Source organism: Oncorhynchus mykiss, chromosome 15, assembly GCF_013265735.2.
Source record: "Oncorhynchus mykiss isolate Arlee chromosome 15, USDA_OmykA_1.1, whole genome shotgun sequence".
In the NCBI taxonomy this organism is placed as follows: Eukaryota; Metazoa; Chordata; class Actinopteri; order Salmoniformes; family Salmonidae; genus Oncorhynchus; species Oncorhynchus mykiss.
Window position 1 is genome coordinate 55,251,491 of NC_048579.1, and position 18,568 is coordinate 55,270,058.

Genomic DNA, 18,568 nt, shown 5'->3' on the forward strand with positions numbered 1-18,568 from the left:
ACAGTGGGGTATATAGTTGGCTTGCCTTGGACCCCAAACTAATGTTTTTGGTTTGCAGGTTATTCACATGTCCACTAGATGGCAACATTAACTTGGAGAGAAAAAAATGTGTATGGAATGACCCTGCAGCAAAGTAGGCTCTTGTCTGTTGTGGGCCATGTGTTCATCCACGTGACATGGGTGTAAATCAGAGGAGACGGGTGGGAGGAGCTATAGGAGGACGGGCTCATTGTATGACTGGAAGGGAATCAATGGAACGTATCAAACATATGGAAACCACATGTTTGACTCCGTTCAATGTATCCATTCCAGCCATTTCAATCACCCTATAGCTCCCCCCACCAGCCTCCTCTGGGTATGTATGTTTCGCCATATGATATTAAAAAGTTGGCCTACATTATGTCATTGGCTATTTATTAACAATCACATATTATCCGACTAATGCTTACACACATTTGGCCAAGCAAGCATTCCTACTATTATTTGACAAAGACTTTAACGCACAACATAGACAAGAGTACATGCATTTGATTTGCCTAAGAAAGCACACAATGCTTGACGTGTCAAAATGAATAAACAAGCAACAACAACAAAAGCAAAATAAGGCTTTACGCCCACCGAGCGCATGCCTGCATTCCTCCTCTCCATTACAAATATGTCTTTAATAAGCCTATAAAAACGTTGTTGTAGTAAAACCGGGCGGTTCAATGATTGGCTGTGTAAACTTTGGGTCAGTCTGATTGGTCGGAGAGATCTTTGCGAATGAAGGGGCTCTGAGGAGCCTTCGGGAATGTCTTTGAATGGGACTGGACTTGCGCTGCATCGGGCTAAAAAAAATGCACACTTAAACACGGGGTCATAACATTGGATTATCTGTCTGTGGATATACTTGAAGTTCTCTGTCTTTAACGGAATTAACAGTTGACAAACGTATGCCACTGCTCAAGGAGACCCAGATTAAAAACCGGGAGCAGGTCTGTTTCGCTCTGTGTGTGATCTGTCAAATAGTTTTCATCCAACATTTTACTGGAACCAATGAAGTTTTAACTGACTACAATTCAACGGTACGATAACAGTGCCGTTATCATATGCCCCTATCACTGGATATAAATGAGCTGTACTTTTTATTGTAAAAAAAAGTAGGATTTATTTATAGAATACGTTTTAACGGATTTGTGCCCTAGAGGAAAAACGAATAACAGGAGTACCCAAAGTGAAAGACAATAATTACGTGCACACCAGACATGATGATCTTTGCGCCCTTGTTTCTCGCTCTTGGCTACATGGCGAGCTTTGCGCACGGGTGCCAACTGCCAAACGAGTGGCGTCCACTGAGTGAGAACTGCCGTGCGGAACTGGCGGAGATCATTGTGTACGCCAAGGTGCTGGCAATTCACCGGGAGCAGTACGGCGGGGCAGAGGGCCTCCACAACTCCCTGCCATTCCCGTACGGGTATGGTTATGAAGGCGCCGAGGAAGGGTTGCTCTACTCCGCAGAGGTGGAGCTCATGTGCGACCAGGCGTGGGGCAGCATGCTGGAGGTGCCGGCGGGCTCGCGCCTCAACCTGACAGGGCTGGGGTACCTGTCGTGCCAGTCTCACACCGTGATGGAGAACTACTCCTACATCTTCTTCCTCCGGTGAGTCAGGATGACCTGGTGAGTCAGGATGACCTAGTGACCGGGAACCTGTGTACATCGCACAGAATCACAAATACATTAAAAAGAGCGTGATACATCATAAACACACACACAAGCATGACATAGATTTTATAGCATATTGGCCTACAATATTTAGCTCCTCTATGCTCTCCTTTCTGGATGCACTGGGTGATATAATACAGACTTGAGCCCCTTTAGGGGTCACTTTTTGACCCTATAGGAAGCATGCACTCATTCACTCACAGTGTTTGTTTGTTTACCTCCTACAGGATGGATGAGAACTACAACATCCTGCCCCACGGGGTCAACTTCCAGGACGCCATCTTCCCAGACACCTTAGACAACCGCCGTACGTTCTCCAGCCTGTTCCAGTTCTCCAACTGCTCCCACAGCCAACCCCTCCAGACCTTCTCCCCAGAATGGGACCCCCAGGAGGACAGCAGGGTATGACTACTCAACACACTGTATCCACTGTACATAATGGGGAGGGGGGGGGGGGGGGTAGAGAAAGAGGGGGGAGGAGTGAGAAAGGGAGATGGAGGGAATATGGGTTTGAGAGGGATAAAGACAGAGAGAAAGGGAGAAAAATAGAGAAAAGGGTAGATGAATGGAGTGGGCGAAAGAGAAAGAGATGAAAGATAGAGAAGGGAGATGAATAGAGAGATATGGAGAGAAAGGGTCAGGAAAAGAGAGATGAGAGGGCAGGGTAGTGTCCTCTGGGCCTGAACAGCTGGAAATATAAGTGCTACCTTGTGTAGCAGAGCAGGGTTGTAACTAAGGCCGGCCATGGAACATATTAAACTCTATGCTTTACAACCTTGTTGCCCCTGGATACAGCAGGTGCTCACATGTAGCTCCCCTCTCTGTGTACATCTGCAGCAATCATCTCACTGACCTTCACAGAGTAACACACAGACACACACCGTCAGACATTCACCTCTGAGCCACCATCATCCTCAGACACTACTTTGTTGTGTGAGGTGTATTGGCGTGTCTCCTTAGCTATAGAGACGCAATTAAAGACCCCCCCCCCCCCACACACACACACACACACACACACACACACACACACACACACACAGTTTAAGAGTCAGACACAGAGACCGCACCAACACACAGACTGCCTGCCCAGCTAGCCGTGTGTTTGTGTGTGTCTAGGTCACGCTCCTTAACTAGATCAAAGCAGTCATTGATTAAGTCATGTGACCTCCTCTGATTCCCTAGGCATGATATTAATGTCAAAACACACTCAGCCATGCCCAATGACTGTCGCTGACCTGGCCACATGCTCATAGTCATACCCCTTCGGTGTTCACAGGTGTTAGCAACATGCTAGTAGTTTCACGTGACCATATTTTCTATTTATTTAACTAGTTAAGAACATATTCTTATTTACAATGGCCTTGTTCAGGGGCAGAACGACAGATTTTTACATTGTCAGCTCAGGGATTTGATCCAGCAACCTTTCGGTTACTGGCCCAACGCTCTAACCACTAGGCTACCTGCCGCCCCATATATATGGCTTACACCTACGTACCCATTGTTTTCAGACCTGCAGACACTGAAATGGAACAGGTCTCTGGGAGACTGGAGAGGAGGGGTGATGCCATGTGAAACCTCAGAGGTACAGTGGTCAGGTCTTCTCCTCTTCCTGTCTCTATCCCAGAGAGCCTTACTACGTTGACGGAAGACTTGTGACACATCGGGTGTCGGGTTTCTGATGGGTTAACAGGTTGAGAGGTTAGAGGTTAAGGGTTAAAGACACTCTGCGTGGCGTGAGCGCAGGTGCTGACATGCAGGGGTTGCAACCTTAGGAGGGCTGTGTGTCCATGTGGAGGAGCAGATGTGTGTGTGTTGTCAGAGTTTACGCTATAGAAATATAGACAAAGTTAATAGGAGGAAAAACAGGCTTAAAAATTATACTACAAACCCTGTGGGAACTGTACAATGGAACCACAGCTCACACACACCCACACACACACGCAGTGGTGTAGTGGAGGGTAAACGCAACACACACACAACCTCTACATGTGTGTAACGTGTGACTGAGGCTCTCTCTAGTGATGTGTTGGGCAGATGGAGGTGGTTAGTTAGGGAATGGCTGGGAGAGGCTAGGAGGATGAGGCTACAGTAGTCTGGAGTTTTCCTGTGGGAACGCTGAGGTTCCAGATGGACATCCCATGCAGGCTGGCCCTGCTGGAGGGGAAGGAAAGATGAGAGTGCCTCCACTTACACCCAAACCCCCAATTAGCACTCGATTAAACCCCTTCTTATGCACCCCAGAGCGGTCCCGGAGCGCCAAAACGAATCCATGGACACTTTGTTCTCAGAATTCCTTCCCTCAGTGTCCTCTCTTCAGACTTCCTCGCCTTTATTGTAGAGAAAAGCCTGCAGGGGTTGATAAATGAGAGATACATGGTGACCAGTAGGAGAGAGAAAGAGGGAGGGAGGAAAAGATAAAGACAGATAGGAGAGAGAGAAAAGAGAGGGAGAGAGAGATTAAGAGACTGGAGTTATAGGGAGATGAAGGACAAAGCTGGGTCTCTCATATGAACAAATGCCCCGTACCTCAATGCTTCTCCAGCCTAAAGCCGCATCTTTATAACAGTCAGTGTGTTCTGTGAGTCAGCTCTGAGTCGCTACCTTATGTCAGGAACTGTAGTAACAATAGTGTAATAACCCTCCCTTTCTAACCCCTTTTAATGGAAGTTTCATTTAGTTGAATTCAGTCACAGCAATGGGAAATACTTTGTCATCTAATGCACCCTAGCCTTCTTCCCTAGGGCATGGAAATATCCAATTAGACCCCCCCCCCAACTCCCCAACTCCCCCACACATGCTCTCAGTGGAGTATTCACAGTGTATACTCTGCCAAACAGAAGGACAGTGTATGCTCCATACAGTGGCTGCTGCACTGTAACTCAAGCATGTATACATACCAACCAAGAACCAAGGTGAAATTTGACGTCCATCCAGGGATCCAGGAAGTCGGGAGAGGGCTTAAAAACCTTCCACTCGGGGCACCATTACCATGAAGTAGCTTGCGACTTGCTAGGGTGTTGTGGACGGGAGTAAACTGTGAGCTCTGGCTCCAAGGGTTGTGTGTTCAATCCCAGTGCAACCCTTAACTTAATCATTCGGAATGAATGCCTAAATGTAACTGTTGTTGTTTCTTTTGTGACTGTAACCCTATCCCAAACTTAACTGCCAAAATTTGACGTTTGGATACATTTCTAAGTGTTATGTTAGGAGAAACGGGAACAAACGTCGGAATCTGAAGTCAAATTGGTAAAACAGTGAGATCTTGTTGCACATTCAGTCTCTCTCACACACACACACACACACACACACACACACACACACACACACACACACACACACACACACACACACACACACACACACACACACACAGTTGGATTACTCACACACACAGACGGTGTTTAGATGAAGGTTTTACAGCTGTTCAGAGGCTGTAAGAAGGAGGACCTCAGTTCAGGTCAGAGGGGAGACTGCTGTGTATGTTTATGGGTTTGTGTGTTGCTCGGTGTGCGTGTGTTTCTGTGTGTGTCTGTGTGTGTGTCTGTGTGCTGGTGTGCCTGTTTCTCTAAGTGGTGTTTACACAGATGATCCTCCACAGCAGGTAGGTAACACCCGGATGTTTTGACAGCTGGTGCTGGGTATAGATGGGTGGATGGTTGGGAGTTAGCTTTGGATAATGTCCCAAAGTACCAGGTCTCTAGCCCCGCGACTAACATGGTACACAGCGAGGGAGAGTCGGATTGGGTGCAATGTTCCCTCTAAACTGCACGTGTTTGCGTGGCCTCCTCTCCTCCAGGACTGCCGCGCAGAAGAAATGCCAGACTGCACAGAGAAGCAATAGAACTTCACTGAGTTCACCCCATTAGTTTGCACTATATAGATCAACGATCATTCTGTGATCGAATCAACATTATATCAGCCCCTTTTCAATGAAACAAACCAAAACAAATCTAACTTTGTAAGACTGAGTCTGTTATCTTGTTGTAGGCAGAGGCAGAGCCAGAGTGCAACGAAGTAGAATTCTACTGGAAGGGGTAGCCCATGAGCGATCAGTTCAGATCAGAGCACAGAGCCACGGTGTGCACATTTGTTGATTCTTTGCTAGTTAGCGAGTTACTAGCCCAGTTATAGATAAGTATAGGTCAGCAATGGGGAGAACGTCTTCCTACAAGAGCACAAACGTGTGGGCTACATTTCAAGCTGTCTTTGAAAAGCAAGTTGGTAAAAAGCTTATGTCTTAATTAAAGGGCCAGTGTTGTATTTTGACACAGGCTTGAATATACACATAAGCCAATAGGCAGAGGGTTTAGCCGACAACGTCTAATTCTCTGTATGGTAATAATAATGAATTTGATTTTGAAAGTTGTTTCTTGCATCATACAACACAAGACAATGCAAGTTACAGCCATCTTTTTGTCCCATGGTGTTACAGACCAAGGAGAGAAAAACAACTTGCTAGTATCACTGCTCTTTATTAAGCTTTGCGTATCGACCTGAAGGCCTTCGTCAGAGTCGAGGGAAAATAAACATGGAAACTTACTCGATAGGTTGATGTCCTCGTTGAGGTTTTACGGACGTGGTTCATACGTTTCATGTACACACTTTGTTCGAATACTTCTGAAATGCACATTGTTCTATTTGGTAACACGTGTTTATTTTCCCTCGACTCCCACCCCATTCAGATGCACTGAACGGATGTGGGTGGAGCCATGTCTACACAAGGGTGCAAATTAAAAACACTCACGAAGCTCCGACGAAGGCCACGAGTCCGATATATATAAAGCTTAATATGTTATTTATTGCACCTGCAATAAAGACAGCTCGGACGTGCGAGTGCCTTCTGAAATGTGAGTTACAGAGCAAGTAAAAATCATGAATTCATGTCAAGCACTTCATAAAGAATAAACGTATTTAAAAGTCTAATTCAATGTAGGCCTGAAATGAACACCACATATTAGGCTGTATCATAGAAATCACAAGTTATTTCCATGTTAACATGTTATGGGATTTGCTCCATTGGTTTTGTTGGTAGGTCTACATTATAATCGAGTAGCCACAATAGCTTATTGGCTACTATCTAAAACTGTAAAGGTACTGTCCACTGTAAATGTGCGGCGGAAGTTGCAGAAAAATTCTCACAACGTTCAAGTTTCCGCTCACAAGACCTAAAATTTGCTCTGTGCCCCCAAAAATGTAAGGGAACATTGATTGGGTGGTTTAGTTTTTCTGAGGTAAACTATCACTACACTCTAAAAGAATGCTGTGTTGTTTGGTAACCCAGCGCTGGGTAAATATTGAACACATGCTGGGTTATCTTTACCCAGCCAGTTGGTTGGTGTGACTATCCCAAAATGTTGTGTTGTTTGGATTACCCAAACATTGGTTAATTTAACCATCAGTTGGGTTTTTATTCTGTTTTATGCTGGGCTGACCCAGCAGCTGGGTATGTTATTTTCAGGAGACGTGGCCTATTAGGGGTGTGTCTTTCAGGGTTCTTTTTTGGCCACCCGTGAGAGTAAATGTCATTACAGTTAAAATGTCAATGTTCCTTGAATATTTTTGCATATTTTTTCTAATATACAATTAACAACATTATTATTTACATATTGTAACAGAGTGGTAACTATACAACTATATAACTCATAGCTTCAAAAGTGGCATTGTTCAACCTTAACATGTGATGACAATACAACAGATGAACCAGAATTACATTTACCCTTACAGGTGGCCAAAAACAACTTCCTGAAAGCTACGCCCCTACTAAGCCATGCCTCCAGTATTCTGATCTGACCCGGTCGGTCATATCTCAATAACCCAGCATCAACAACCCAACTAAGTGACCCAATACCTGTAACCCAACATTTGGGTCATCCAAACAACCCCATTTTTTTTAGATTGCACACTGTCTGCACATTTAACAGTCACTACTCTAGTACTGGACTTTAGGAGTAACAGTATAGAATAGATACATTATTTTAACTTTTCTGTTTTTCCTTCCAGATACCACTCTATGTTTAAAGGGAGATGGGATGCTTGTTAGGGCAGAATGGGGCCCTCCGCAATGCCGACCTGTAGCCTAACGTAGCATTAGGAAGGGAAGTCCCACAGAGAGGTCTCGCCCCGCCAATGAGCTGGAAAATTGTGGCCCCTCAGAGCTGTCATAACTCCGGGCGAGATGACAGGGTGCTGTACTCGACAGAGGCTCCAATGCACCTTGATTCACTGGAGGGAGATAGGAGGAGGGGGGAGAAGAAAAGCACCAGCCAAGGAGAAGTAACTAAGGCAGTGGAGTTAAACGAACAAAAAGAACACACACTGATGGGAAGATGATGTCACTGGGGCTCACACACTCTCCTCCTGATGCCAACCGACAACATACTAACTGGCATGCTTTATTCTGCCCCGTATTTTCTGAATAGCCTCATCTCAACGTCCCTGTTGCCCTGTCAGATAAATACTCAGAGACTGATCTCACAAATTTAGTGTCATGCCTTTTGAAAAGGGCGGGACACAAGTATCATTGAGTTGTACACAAAAAAGTTCACCAGTTAGTGCACCCCATTTAAAATAATTAGGTGAATGACACTTCTGCTAATAGATATTCCAATCCAATGTTGATTTAATTTCTCTCTCTCTCTCTTTCCCTCTCTTCCCCATCTCTTCTCTCTCTCACTCTCTTCCTCTCTCCTCCCCTCCCCCCAGCTCCTGTGCTCCTCGGTGCAGGGGGCTCTGTTTGAGGAGGAGGAGAAGAGCAGGAAGCAGCAGGAGCGCCTGGGCCAGCTGGAGAGGAGGAACAAGCAGCTGAAGGAGCGCGTCCGGAAGGTGAAGCGCTCCCTCCGGAACGCCAGGAAGAGCCAGCGCCAAGCGGAGCAGGAGAGGCAAGGGCTGGAGGAGAGGCTGAGGTCAGCGGAGAGACGGGCTGGGCACCACCTCAATTCCATCACACAGGAGGCTACGCCCAGCAGATACCAGGAGACTGTGTTACACCGCACGCCACACACACCGCTTTAGTCTCTAGACGGGATGTTGTTAAAGACTGCTGGGCAGTCTCTCTAATTCCTGTTGTTCACAGGCACGCACGCATGCATCCACAAACACACACAATACTAATTTAGTGTCATATTCAGCCATATATACTGTAGCTCCTACACATATTACATAGAGAGGGCATCCAGTAGCCCTCGAATAGCAGACAGAGGGAATTAGTATTAGTGAATGACTAGAGAGAATGAGAGAGATATTGTGTATAGTTCCTATTAATAGACAGCACTGTCATGCAGCTGATGGCTAGACAGATTAAATGAATTTAGAGTGAGTATATAATGAGAGAATGACTAGAGTGAATGAAGAAAGTGAGGTTACTTTCTGGTAGATGTGTCTGTGGGCATTTGTGCCATGTGTTGTCTGTTGCTGTCCTCGTGCCAACATCACCAAAGAGAATGTCCATGAGGCATTGGGATCATTATATATGAATGTATTACTGAAGCTGCATATAAACTCTAATCAGGCATTACTAACGCTTGGGTGTTTTATTTCCAGATTACACAATCTGTTGTTTTTGGCCAATCAAACTAAACACACCAACTAAAATTCCATTCTAGGTAAAGAGAGAGGTAAAGAAAAGAGAGAGTGGGGGAAGAGAAAGAGAGAGAGTTGTGGGTTGCTGTTATGGGCTCTTCTTAATGGGTTTCCCTCTCTCCTCCAGGCACTGCGGGACAAAGCCAGATGTGCCACCCCCACAGAGACACACACACACACACAGTCTTTTCTCCCCTCCTCCTTTGCTGGAGTTCGTGTCCTAAGACTTGAACCTCATCACGAAGATCCCTACAGCCTCAGACTAATACCTGCAACTGTAGGGGACAACACACTCGACACATGCACAAACACAGATCCCCACTCTTCTATAGTCTGTCAGTCTATGCTAGGGACACAGAGCAGAATGGAATGTGCTTATGTGCTTTGCTGGGCAGGAGAGAGGGAGAGACAGCAGGACTTTATTTTAATATTTATTTCATTCTGCCTTCAAATAACCCCTGGATCACTGTTGTTCTTTTTGATGCTCTATTAGAAAAACACCAATGCCTCAGAGACAGAGAATATGGAGAGGAGAGAGTGACAGCAAAATGAATGAACAGAGTAATACGTATCACGGATCGTCACCTGCATACCAGTTTAGATCCATCTACAGTTAATCAGATGTTTTAGAAACCAGAGATGAGGGAAGTGACAGAGATGAATGAGGAAAAGGATGAAGAGGTGAAAAAGCAAGACAGGAAGACGTGATGGAGTAGGAAAAGCAGGAGGAGGAAAGAGAGAAAGATAGTTCTGGCTGCCATTTCAGTATATCCCATCCATTGTAGGCCCCCTATGGAGCCTACGTAGGAGAGAGTGGGAGGGATGAGGGGCTGTGTATCTGGGCACAGAGGAGAGAGAGAGGGGAGGGAAACACTTTAAAAGGCAAAAAGATCAGTGAACCCCAAACCTCGGTCAACTATCCACCCACACCATGACCACTCGTCCAACAACAGCAGCCCCCCCACCCACACTTACCCCCACTGAGTGGCTCAACTCGCTCTGAGAATGTCACATTGTGCGTGTGTCTAAGTGTGTGTGTTGCTTTGAGTTTGTTAACGTGTATGAGAGAATGATCTCCCTGAGCATTCCTCTGGCCAGCCCTGAGCACAAGACAGACGGAGAGAGAGCGGGGGGGACGATGTAAACAAGAAGAATGGGGAGGAATTTGCACACTACTCAGAGTCCAGATCCATTGTACAGGTTCAAAGGTCAATAACTGTGAGAGAGGACAGAGGCTGACGTGCTGGGAGTGAGTATGAGTGGTGCTTAATGTGGCTGCAGTTTGAATTGGCCCCCAGTGCCAGAAGAACTTCAGGGCAATCTCAGACCACTTTCACCAATTAAGTCCCAACAGCACTTATCTGTAATTACTGTCATACCTTAACCCAGGAGCAGCTCAACAATGGAAAAAACAATTACAATCACACTTTGCTATAAGTGGCGAGTTCTAAATACATTAGTGAATTAACAGTCATTTGCTATACAATTAGAAATAATGTGCATTGGGAAAACAACGTTGATGTCTGAGGCAATTGTTCGTGGAATGTTTTATGATGTGATTATCATTATTTGACCATGCTGGACATTTATGAACATTTGAACATCTTGGCCATGTTCTGTTATAATCTGCACCCGGCACAGCCAGAAGAGGACTGGCCACCACTCATAGCCTGGTTCCTCTCTAGGTTTCCTAGCCACCGTGCTTCTACACCGGCATTGCTTGCCGTTTGGGGTTTTAGGCTGGGTTTCTGTACAGCACTTTGAGATATCAGCTGATGTACGAAGGGCTATATAAATACATTTGATTTGATTTTGTGAGCATGTAGATCAGGGTCTTCACATTCACTCAGACACAGTGTCATGGCTGGACCTGAAGTGAGTGTGTGAGAGTAACATCTGGCCCTACATCTGCTAAACGTCTGTCAAATGTGTCTGATGTCTGTTGAGCATCCGGGGTATGCGTCGTCTTTTTGAAGTCAGGGTGTGTGTGTGTATGGAAGGGTTATGGAGGGACGCGACTCCTTTCTAATCTTTCTCTGGTTGAACGGAAACTGGTCAGGGGTCAGCAGACAAGCCAATTAGAAGTGGAAATCAATCTAAGTGCAAAAACAAACTCTGAATGGCTTAAAGTGTAGCAGTCCCTGCACACACAGACACACGGAGACGGTTGCTTTATGATCGTTCAGGATTTATTTCAGGAGAGAAAAAAACAACTCAGTCATTCTGGCTTCTGTCATCGTCATGGTAAGTGATATGTGCACATGATTGTCGAAGGCATCGGATATACAAGCCCCATAACAGAAGGTCATCACAGCACAGTAAGAGTGGCAGGGCAACTCACTCTGCCACACAAAATGGAAGGAGGTGTCTGCTTAACGAAGTAGGACGAAAGTTGCCCCTTACCACTGATACAAGGTCAGATATTTTCTCATCCCCCTAATGGCTTAGGTTCAGATCAAAGGAGGGTATTCTGATCCTAGATCTACGGTTGTAAGTATCTATTGATTAAGGTTCAGATTTAGGGAGGATATTTTTATGATCTATGTTTATGTTTATATCAAACGGTTAAGGTTTAGATTAAGGGAGAGTTTTCTGATCCTAGATCTGTGGTTAAAGGGAACATCTACCAGGAGTCGTTAGTGAGAGACCGCCACACAAGATGGACGTTTGTTTTGGTCACATGCAGAGTAAATAAGGCCCATTCCCCGGGCTCTGGACCTCACAGGAACCCACAGGGAGATGCAGTGGTCCCCAACAATACTCTGCTCTCTATGGACACATTGATCTTCTTCTTTAGATATAGATACAAACATCATTCAATGGCATATCAAGTTAATGCAAACAGTTGTGGAGGTGGATTTCTTTAAGCACTTTTCAACATGCTTTGCATTTCATCTTCAGAAAAACCTTGTGATGCATTGTGGGATTTTTTTTTCTCATGACAGTTGATCATGGGCATGTGTTTAGGTGTGTTGTGATGCCTGTTGCCGTAGTGTCAGTGAGCAAGGGGGCAAAGTGGACGACCGATGACTTAGGCAGATACGTGTAAAAAAAAAACAGCTCAGCTCCATAACAGTGGATGTCGTATCAGTCAAAGCTTCAACGTTTACACACATTGCAAACTAAAGCCTGAGTTTACTTTTACAATTATTTTTTTTTTGATCAGATATTGTTTAGAATGCTGATGGCGTTATCTCCATGGTAACTCTGTAGATGGCAGTTACTGAGTGTTTGGTACAGTATGCTCTGAATATTGTGGTATCAAAGCCCAGTATTGTGTGGGATGGAGGGGTGCTGTAGCTCATTTAAAACACATTAAACATTCCAAAGAAAATACAATCAACCCCCCCCACACACACGCCGGCACTGCACAACATTCGCTAAGGTTATCTTAAAAATTATCATTCATATTCACAATTTATTTACAAGACGTTTCCAACAAATATATTCATTCATATCAGAAAACAAAATGCTTGCCTCAATAAAAAATAAATAAATAAACAAAAACAGACCCCTAAAGTAAAGTCTACCCACCCCCTAAAAGAATCCAGTCCATGACATCACTCTTAATGATGGTTGACCCAGCACCACGAAGCCAGGTAATAATACTGCATTATGACCCCTAAATGTAGGCTATATGCATGCTGTGTCTGGCCCTTGTCTGGTTAGGGGACCCTGGTGTCTTGAGCGTAACAGTCCCAGTGTTGGGTGAAACTTCTACAGTATACAGTGAACTGGTCTTAAAGAAACTAGAAAGAAAAAGAGAGGGAGGGAGGGTGGGACAGAGAAGAAAGAAGAAGGCAAGGGGGAGAGAAATCGAAAACATCTCGTCTTCGGTCATCTTTCTCCAGATAATCAGAGTTCAGCCCTTAAGTTTCAAAACAATCCATTTCTCAGTGGGGATCGGCCAGGGTTATAGGTCTAGCTCATAGCTAACCATCAGTTTTTAATCAGGTAAATTCAGTTTGTCCTCATGTTCTCTGTTTCAAGACTGCTTTGGCTAGACATTACAATGACAAAGGGATCGTTGGACTTGCATTTAACAGAGGCAGACCACTGGACACTCTGTAGACAAATCTGTGCTCTCCAGCGGTTTCTATAGCAACAAGGGTCACCACGGCGCCCAGTCCAAATCCCTGAGAACTTGTGTACTGGGTGCCGATTGATGATGTCATCATGATGATGGCTCTTGTGGTGAGGTCATGGCTTTGCAAAAGGGATGGGGGTAGAGACAACAGCTCCACCATCTTGGATCGTGGGAAACTGATACTGTAGGTCAGGGGTTCCCATGCTTACACGACACTACAGAAATGGCTGCTCTTCTACATGGACTTTTTCTGGGGCCCATTTGGAAGTGCCTGGTTTCCTACCTGTAGCCCCTGATCTTTAGGGTGGGAAACCCCACATATAACTAACTGGTGATGGTTAAAACTAACAGCACTCTTCAACTCTATCCTAAACCTGCAGTGCGTTTCATAATATACTGTATATGCGTCCCCTATAGGATGGTCGTTATGAAAGTCTTCTAAAGTAAGACAATAATTAAACATTGTGCATGTTTCCCTTAACAAAGATGTTGTACAATGCTCTTACCCCATTTTGGGCATTTTACAGTTTACATTCTCTATTCTCTGTCTGATAAATTCACGTAGATGAAGAGTCTAACTTGGTGGCTGTACACACATTATCTACGTCTGAAACCGCGTCCAAACCTCATGTGCAAATAGATAAAGCGCTTACTCATGAAACATCACTCAACAGTCTTATGGTACTTTTAAAGCACGTCTTAAACATGGACGCAAACTAAGAGAAATCAACATGAACATGGAAAAAAAGCGCAAGAAAATAGAAATGAAAAATAATCCAGTTGGTAACTGTTAGCCCAGCGGATGAAATATAGAAAATAAACAGAATTTTAAAAACTCACAAGTAGAACCTTATAGAAGATGTAGGAAAAACTAGAGGGAAATTGAGTTTGACTGACATAGACAACACCCAATTCGACAGAAGCTTTTGAAAACACACCCACTTCACTCATCATGGTCTCTGACAGAAACAAACACTCAAAGGTAAACCAATCAGTAATACTCTCGGAGTGGGTGTGGTTCCACAGAGTCGACACAATGGGCGTGTCCAAGGTGAGTATGGCATGTTGTTATTGGTGTAATGGGTTTAGAGTCCTCTGCTCTCCCAGTCCTCCCAGATGCAGCATGGGGGAGGGGCAGGGCAGGGGGCAGGCTGGGAGGGGGTAGTAGGGGCAAGGTAAGGAAAGGGAGGGTGCGGTTTTCGCTCCGCTCTCTCTCTCACAGCGCCGTAGCCTCCCAGCTGGTCCCCCGCGGGACCTGGCGTCACTTAGTCTCTGTTAGTACCGTGGCAACAGTAGAGGGGTGGGGCCGGGTGAGCTCCGTCCCCCCGGAGGGGGAGGAGGAGGCTGCAGATGCCAGGCTGCAGGGGGTGGGAGTGGCTGGGGCACCTGGAGGGAGAACAGAAGCTATGAACACACAGTCAGAACTAACAAACTGGTAGTTGGTGTTTACTAGTTCATGGTTCGTGTGTTTGTGTGGATGCATACATGTCCACTTACAGTCCTTTTGAGGTGAGTCCACAGAAAAGCTCTTCATAATGGCTGCATTAGGGTTCTGGCTCCGAGTCTGGCTTGGACTCGGAGAGGGTTGAGTAGAGCTCTGGCTAGGGGTCTGGTTGGGAGTCTGGTTGGCCTGGTTCCTTTGGTTCTGCATCTGTGCGGCCCGGCTGTTAGGAGGGTGAGGGTGAGAGCTGTCCATGCTGTGGCCCATACTGCTGCTCAACTGCAGTCTCCTCATGTGTCGCACCACTGCAGTGGCATTGAAGGCTTGCTGGAGAAGGAGAAGAGAGAGAGAACGGGAGAAAGAGAGAGAGAAAAGGGGAGAGAGAGAAAGAGAGAGAGCAAGGAAGAGAGAGAGAGCAAGGAAGAGAGAGAGAGAGTAAGGAAGAGAGAGAGAGCGAACAGTATATGATTTATAAAATCTACATGAAATAAGCAATCACTCAGACACACTCGGACACTTGAATGACACTCAGACATTTATTACCATACATGCAAACGTACCCTCCATTTGCTCTTAGCAAAGTTTTTTCTGATCTGTCTGCTCACAGACTCGTGGATGTTCTTGCAGAGGGCTGTGTCCCCAGCGATCCTGAACACACACACACACACACACACTCATGTGGGTATTATGGGATGTTAATGTGTGTGTGTGTGTGTGCGCGCATTTACGATCAGTGTGTTCTCTCACCATGGGTGTCTGAGGGCCTGGTCACAGGTGAAACGCTTCGCCGGGTCTTTCTCCATCAGACTGCCGATAAAGTCTTTGGCTGTGAAAAACAGAACAGTTGCTCACACTCATCACATCATACACAAACAGTAAACAGTCAGTGTAATGTTTCCCACACTCCCTGGCCAGTGTACTGAATACCTGGACGAAGCCTCAGCTCTCTTTCCTGTAATAACTATTGTTGTTTTACGGTTTACTGGCAGGCAGGGGGAATGGTTCGACTGGTGCCAAACTGGAGAATATAAAGTTCACAGATCATGTCTGTGAAGAACTCTTAAAACACCCCTCCCCACCCACCTTTTGGCAAATCTGACCATGACTCCATCTTGTTGCTCCCCTCCTATAGGAAGAAACTAAAGGGGAAGCACCCGTGCTTAGGTCTATCCAACGCTGGTCTGACTAAATCGGATTCCACGCTTGAAGTTTGCTTCGTTCACTTGAACTGGGATATATTCCGGGTAGCCGCAGACAATAACATTGACGTATAGTCTGACTCGGTGAGCGAGTATATAAGGAAGTGTATAGGAGATGTTGTGCCCACTGTGACTATTAATCTCTTGAAGCTAGGGGGCACTATTTTTATGTTTGGAAAAATAACGTTCCCAATGTAAACAGCGTATTTCTCAGGACCAGATGCTAGAATATGCATATAATTGACAGATTAGGATAGAAAACACTAAAGTTTCCAAAACTGTCAAAATATTGTCTGTGAGTATAACAGAACTGATATTGCAGGCGAAACCCTGAGGAAAATCAAACCAGGAAGTGGCTTCTATTTTGAAAAATCCATGTTCCATAGCCTGCCTTTGCTATGGGTGCCAGCAGCGTTTTACTTGGCGCAACAGAGTTTGGGCAGCCATTGCCTTTCCCTCTCCTACTGAGAAGGACAGTTGCGATTGATATATTATCGATTATATATTTTAAAAACAACCTGAGGATTGATTATAAAAAACGTTTGACATGTTTCTGTGGACATTACGGATACTATTTGGAATTTGTCTGCGTTGTCGTGACCGCTCTTTCCTGTGGATTTCTGAACATAACGCGCCAAACAAATGGAGGTATTTTGGATATAAAAATAATCTTTATGGAACAAAAGGAACATTTATTGTGTAACTGGGAGTCTCGTGAGTGAAAACATCCGAAGATCAAAGGTAAACGATTAATTTGATTGCTTTTCTGATTTTCGTGACCAAGCTATTTGATGCTAGGTGTACATAATGTTTTGTCGAGCGATCGATAAACTTACACAAACGCTTGTATTGCTTTCGCTGTAAAGCATAATTTCAAAATCTGACACGACAGGTGGATTAACAAAAGGCTAAGCTGTGTTTTGCTATATTGCACTTGTGATTTCATGAATATAAATATTTTTAGTAATATTATTTGAATGTGGCGCTATGCAATTCAGCGGTTGTTGATGACAATTATCCCGGGATGGGTAGCGTCAAGAAGTTAAAACCTTCCATAACCAGAAACAGTGTATTGATGGCAGCATTCACGTAAAACTGAAAGAACGTACCACCACATTTAATCATGGCAAGGCGACTGGAAACATGACCGAATACAAACAGTGGAGTTATTCCCTCCGCAAGGCAATCAAACAAGCAAAGCGTCATTAGAGACAAAGTGGAGTCGCAATTCAACGGCTCAAACACGGACGTATGTGGCAGGGTCTACAGACAATCACGGATGACGACAAGAAAACCAGCCCTGTCACGGACATCGACGTCTTGCTTCCAGTCAAATTAAACAACTTCTTTGCACGATTCCAGGACAATACAGAGCCACCGACACAGCCCGCTACCAAAGACTGTGGGCTCTCCTTCTCCGTGGCCGACGTGAGTAAAACACTTAAACGTGTTAACCCTCGCAAGGCTGCCGGCAAAGATGGCATCCCAAGCCGCGTCTCAGAGCATGCGCAGTCCAGCTGACTGGTGTGTTTACGGACATATCCAATCCATCCCTATACCAGTCTGCTGTCCCCACATGCTTCAATATGGCCACCATTGTTCCTTTTCCCAAGAAAGCTAAGGTAACTGAACTAAATGACTATCGCCCCGGTCATCATGAAGTGCTTTGAGAGACAAGTCAAGGATCATATCACCTCCACCCTACCTGACACCCTAGACCCACTCCAATTTGCTTACCGCCCCAATAGGTCCACAGACGATGCAATCGCCATCACACTGCCCTATCCCATCTGGACAAGAGGAATACCTATGTAAGAATGCTGTTTATTGACTATAGCTCAGCATTCAACACCATAGTACCCTCCAAACTCATCAAGTTAGAGTCCCTGGGTCTTGACCCCGCCCTGTGCAACTGGGTCCTGGACTTCCTGACGGGACGCCCCCCAGGTGGTGAGGGTAAGAAACAACATCACCACTCCGCTGTTTCTCAACACTGGGGTCCTACAAGGGTGCGTTCTCAGCCCTCTCCTGTACTCCCTGTTCACTCACGACTGTGGCCATGCACGCCTCCAACACAATCATCAAGTTTGCAGATGACGCTACAGTGGTAAGCCTACCACTGTAGTGTCATCTGCAAACTTGATGAGCCTACCACTGTAGTGCCTACCAATGTAGTGTCATCTGCAAACTTGATGATTGTGTTGGAGGTGTGCATGGCCAGTCGTGGGTGAACAGGGAGTACAGGAGAGGGCTGAGAACGCACCCTTGTGGGACCCCAGTGTTGAGACTAACAACAACAACAACGAGACTGCCTACAGGGAGGAGGTGAGGGGCCTTGGAGTGTGGTGTTAGGAAAATAACCGCTCACTCAATATCAGGAAAACAAAAGAGATGATCGTGGACTTCAGGAAACAGCAAAGGGAGCATTCCACATTGACAAGACAGCAGTGGAGAAGTTGGAAAGTTTTAAGTTCCTCGGTGTACATATCACCGACAAACTGAAATGGTCCATGCACACAGACAGTAAAGTGAAGAAGGCACAACAGCGCCTCTTCAACCTC

General features: G+C 45.5%; 2 protein-coding genes across 2 annotated transcripts in view; one reads left to right on the forward strand and one right to left on the reverse strand.

Moving 5' to 3' along the window:
• The first annotated feature begins 286 nt into the window (after positions 1-286).
• LOC110490343 (coiled-coil domain-containing protein 3) lies at positions 287-9,209 on the forward strand. Its single transcript, XM_036944670.1, has 3 exons — positions 287-1,639; positions 1,930-2,104; positions 8,405-9,209. Exons 1-3 carry the CDS (start codon positions 1,245-1,247, stop codon positions 8,711-8,713), a joined length of 879 nt encoding a protein of 292 aa, XP_036800565.1. The 5' UTR covers positions 287-1,244; the 3' UTR covers positions 8,714-9,209.
• A 2,244-nt stretch (positions 9,210-11,453) lies between these two features.
• Positions 11,454-18,568, reverse strand: part of LOC110490344 (calcium/calmodulin-dependent protein kinase type 1D) — a 67,809-nt gene continuing 60,694 nt past the window's right edge. Inside the window, exons 8-11 of the mRNA XM_036944671.1 lie at positions 15,556-15,634; positions 15,369-15,456; positions 14,865-15,135; positions 11,454-14,753 (exon numbers count right to left, since the gene is read on the reverse strand). Of these exons, the coding sequence (XP_036800566.1) occupies positions 14,629-14,753; positions 14,865-15,135; positions 15,369-15,456; positions 15,556-15,634 (563 nt within the window). The 3' untranslated portion in view covers positions 11,454-14,628. The remainder of the gene's footprint in view (positions 14,754-14,864; positions 15,136-15,368; positions 15,457-15,555; positions 15,635-18,568) is intronic.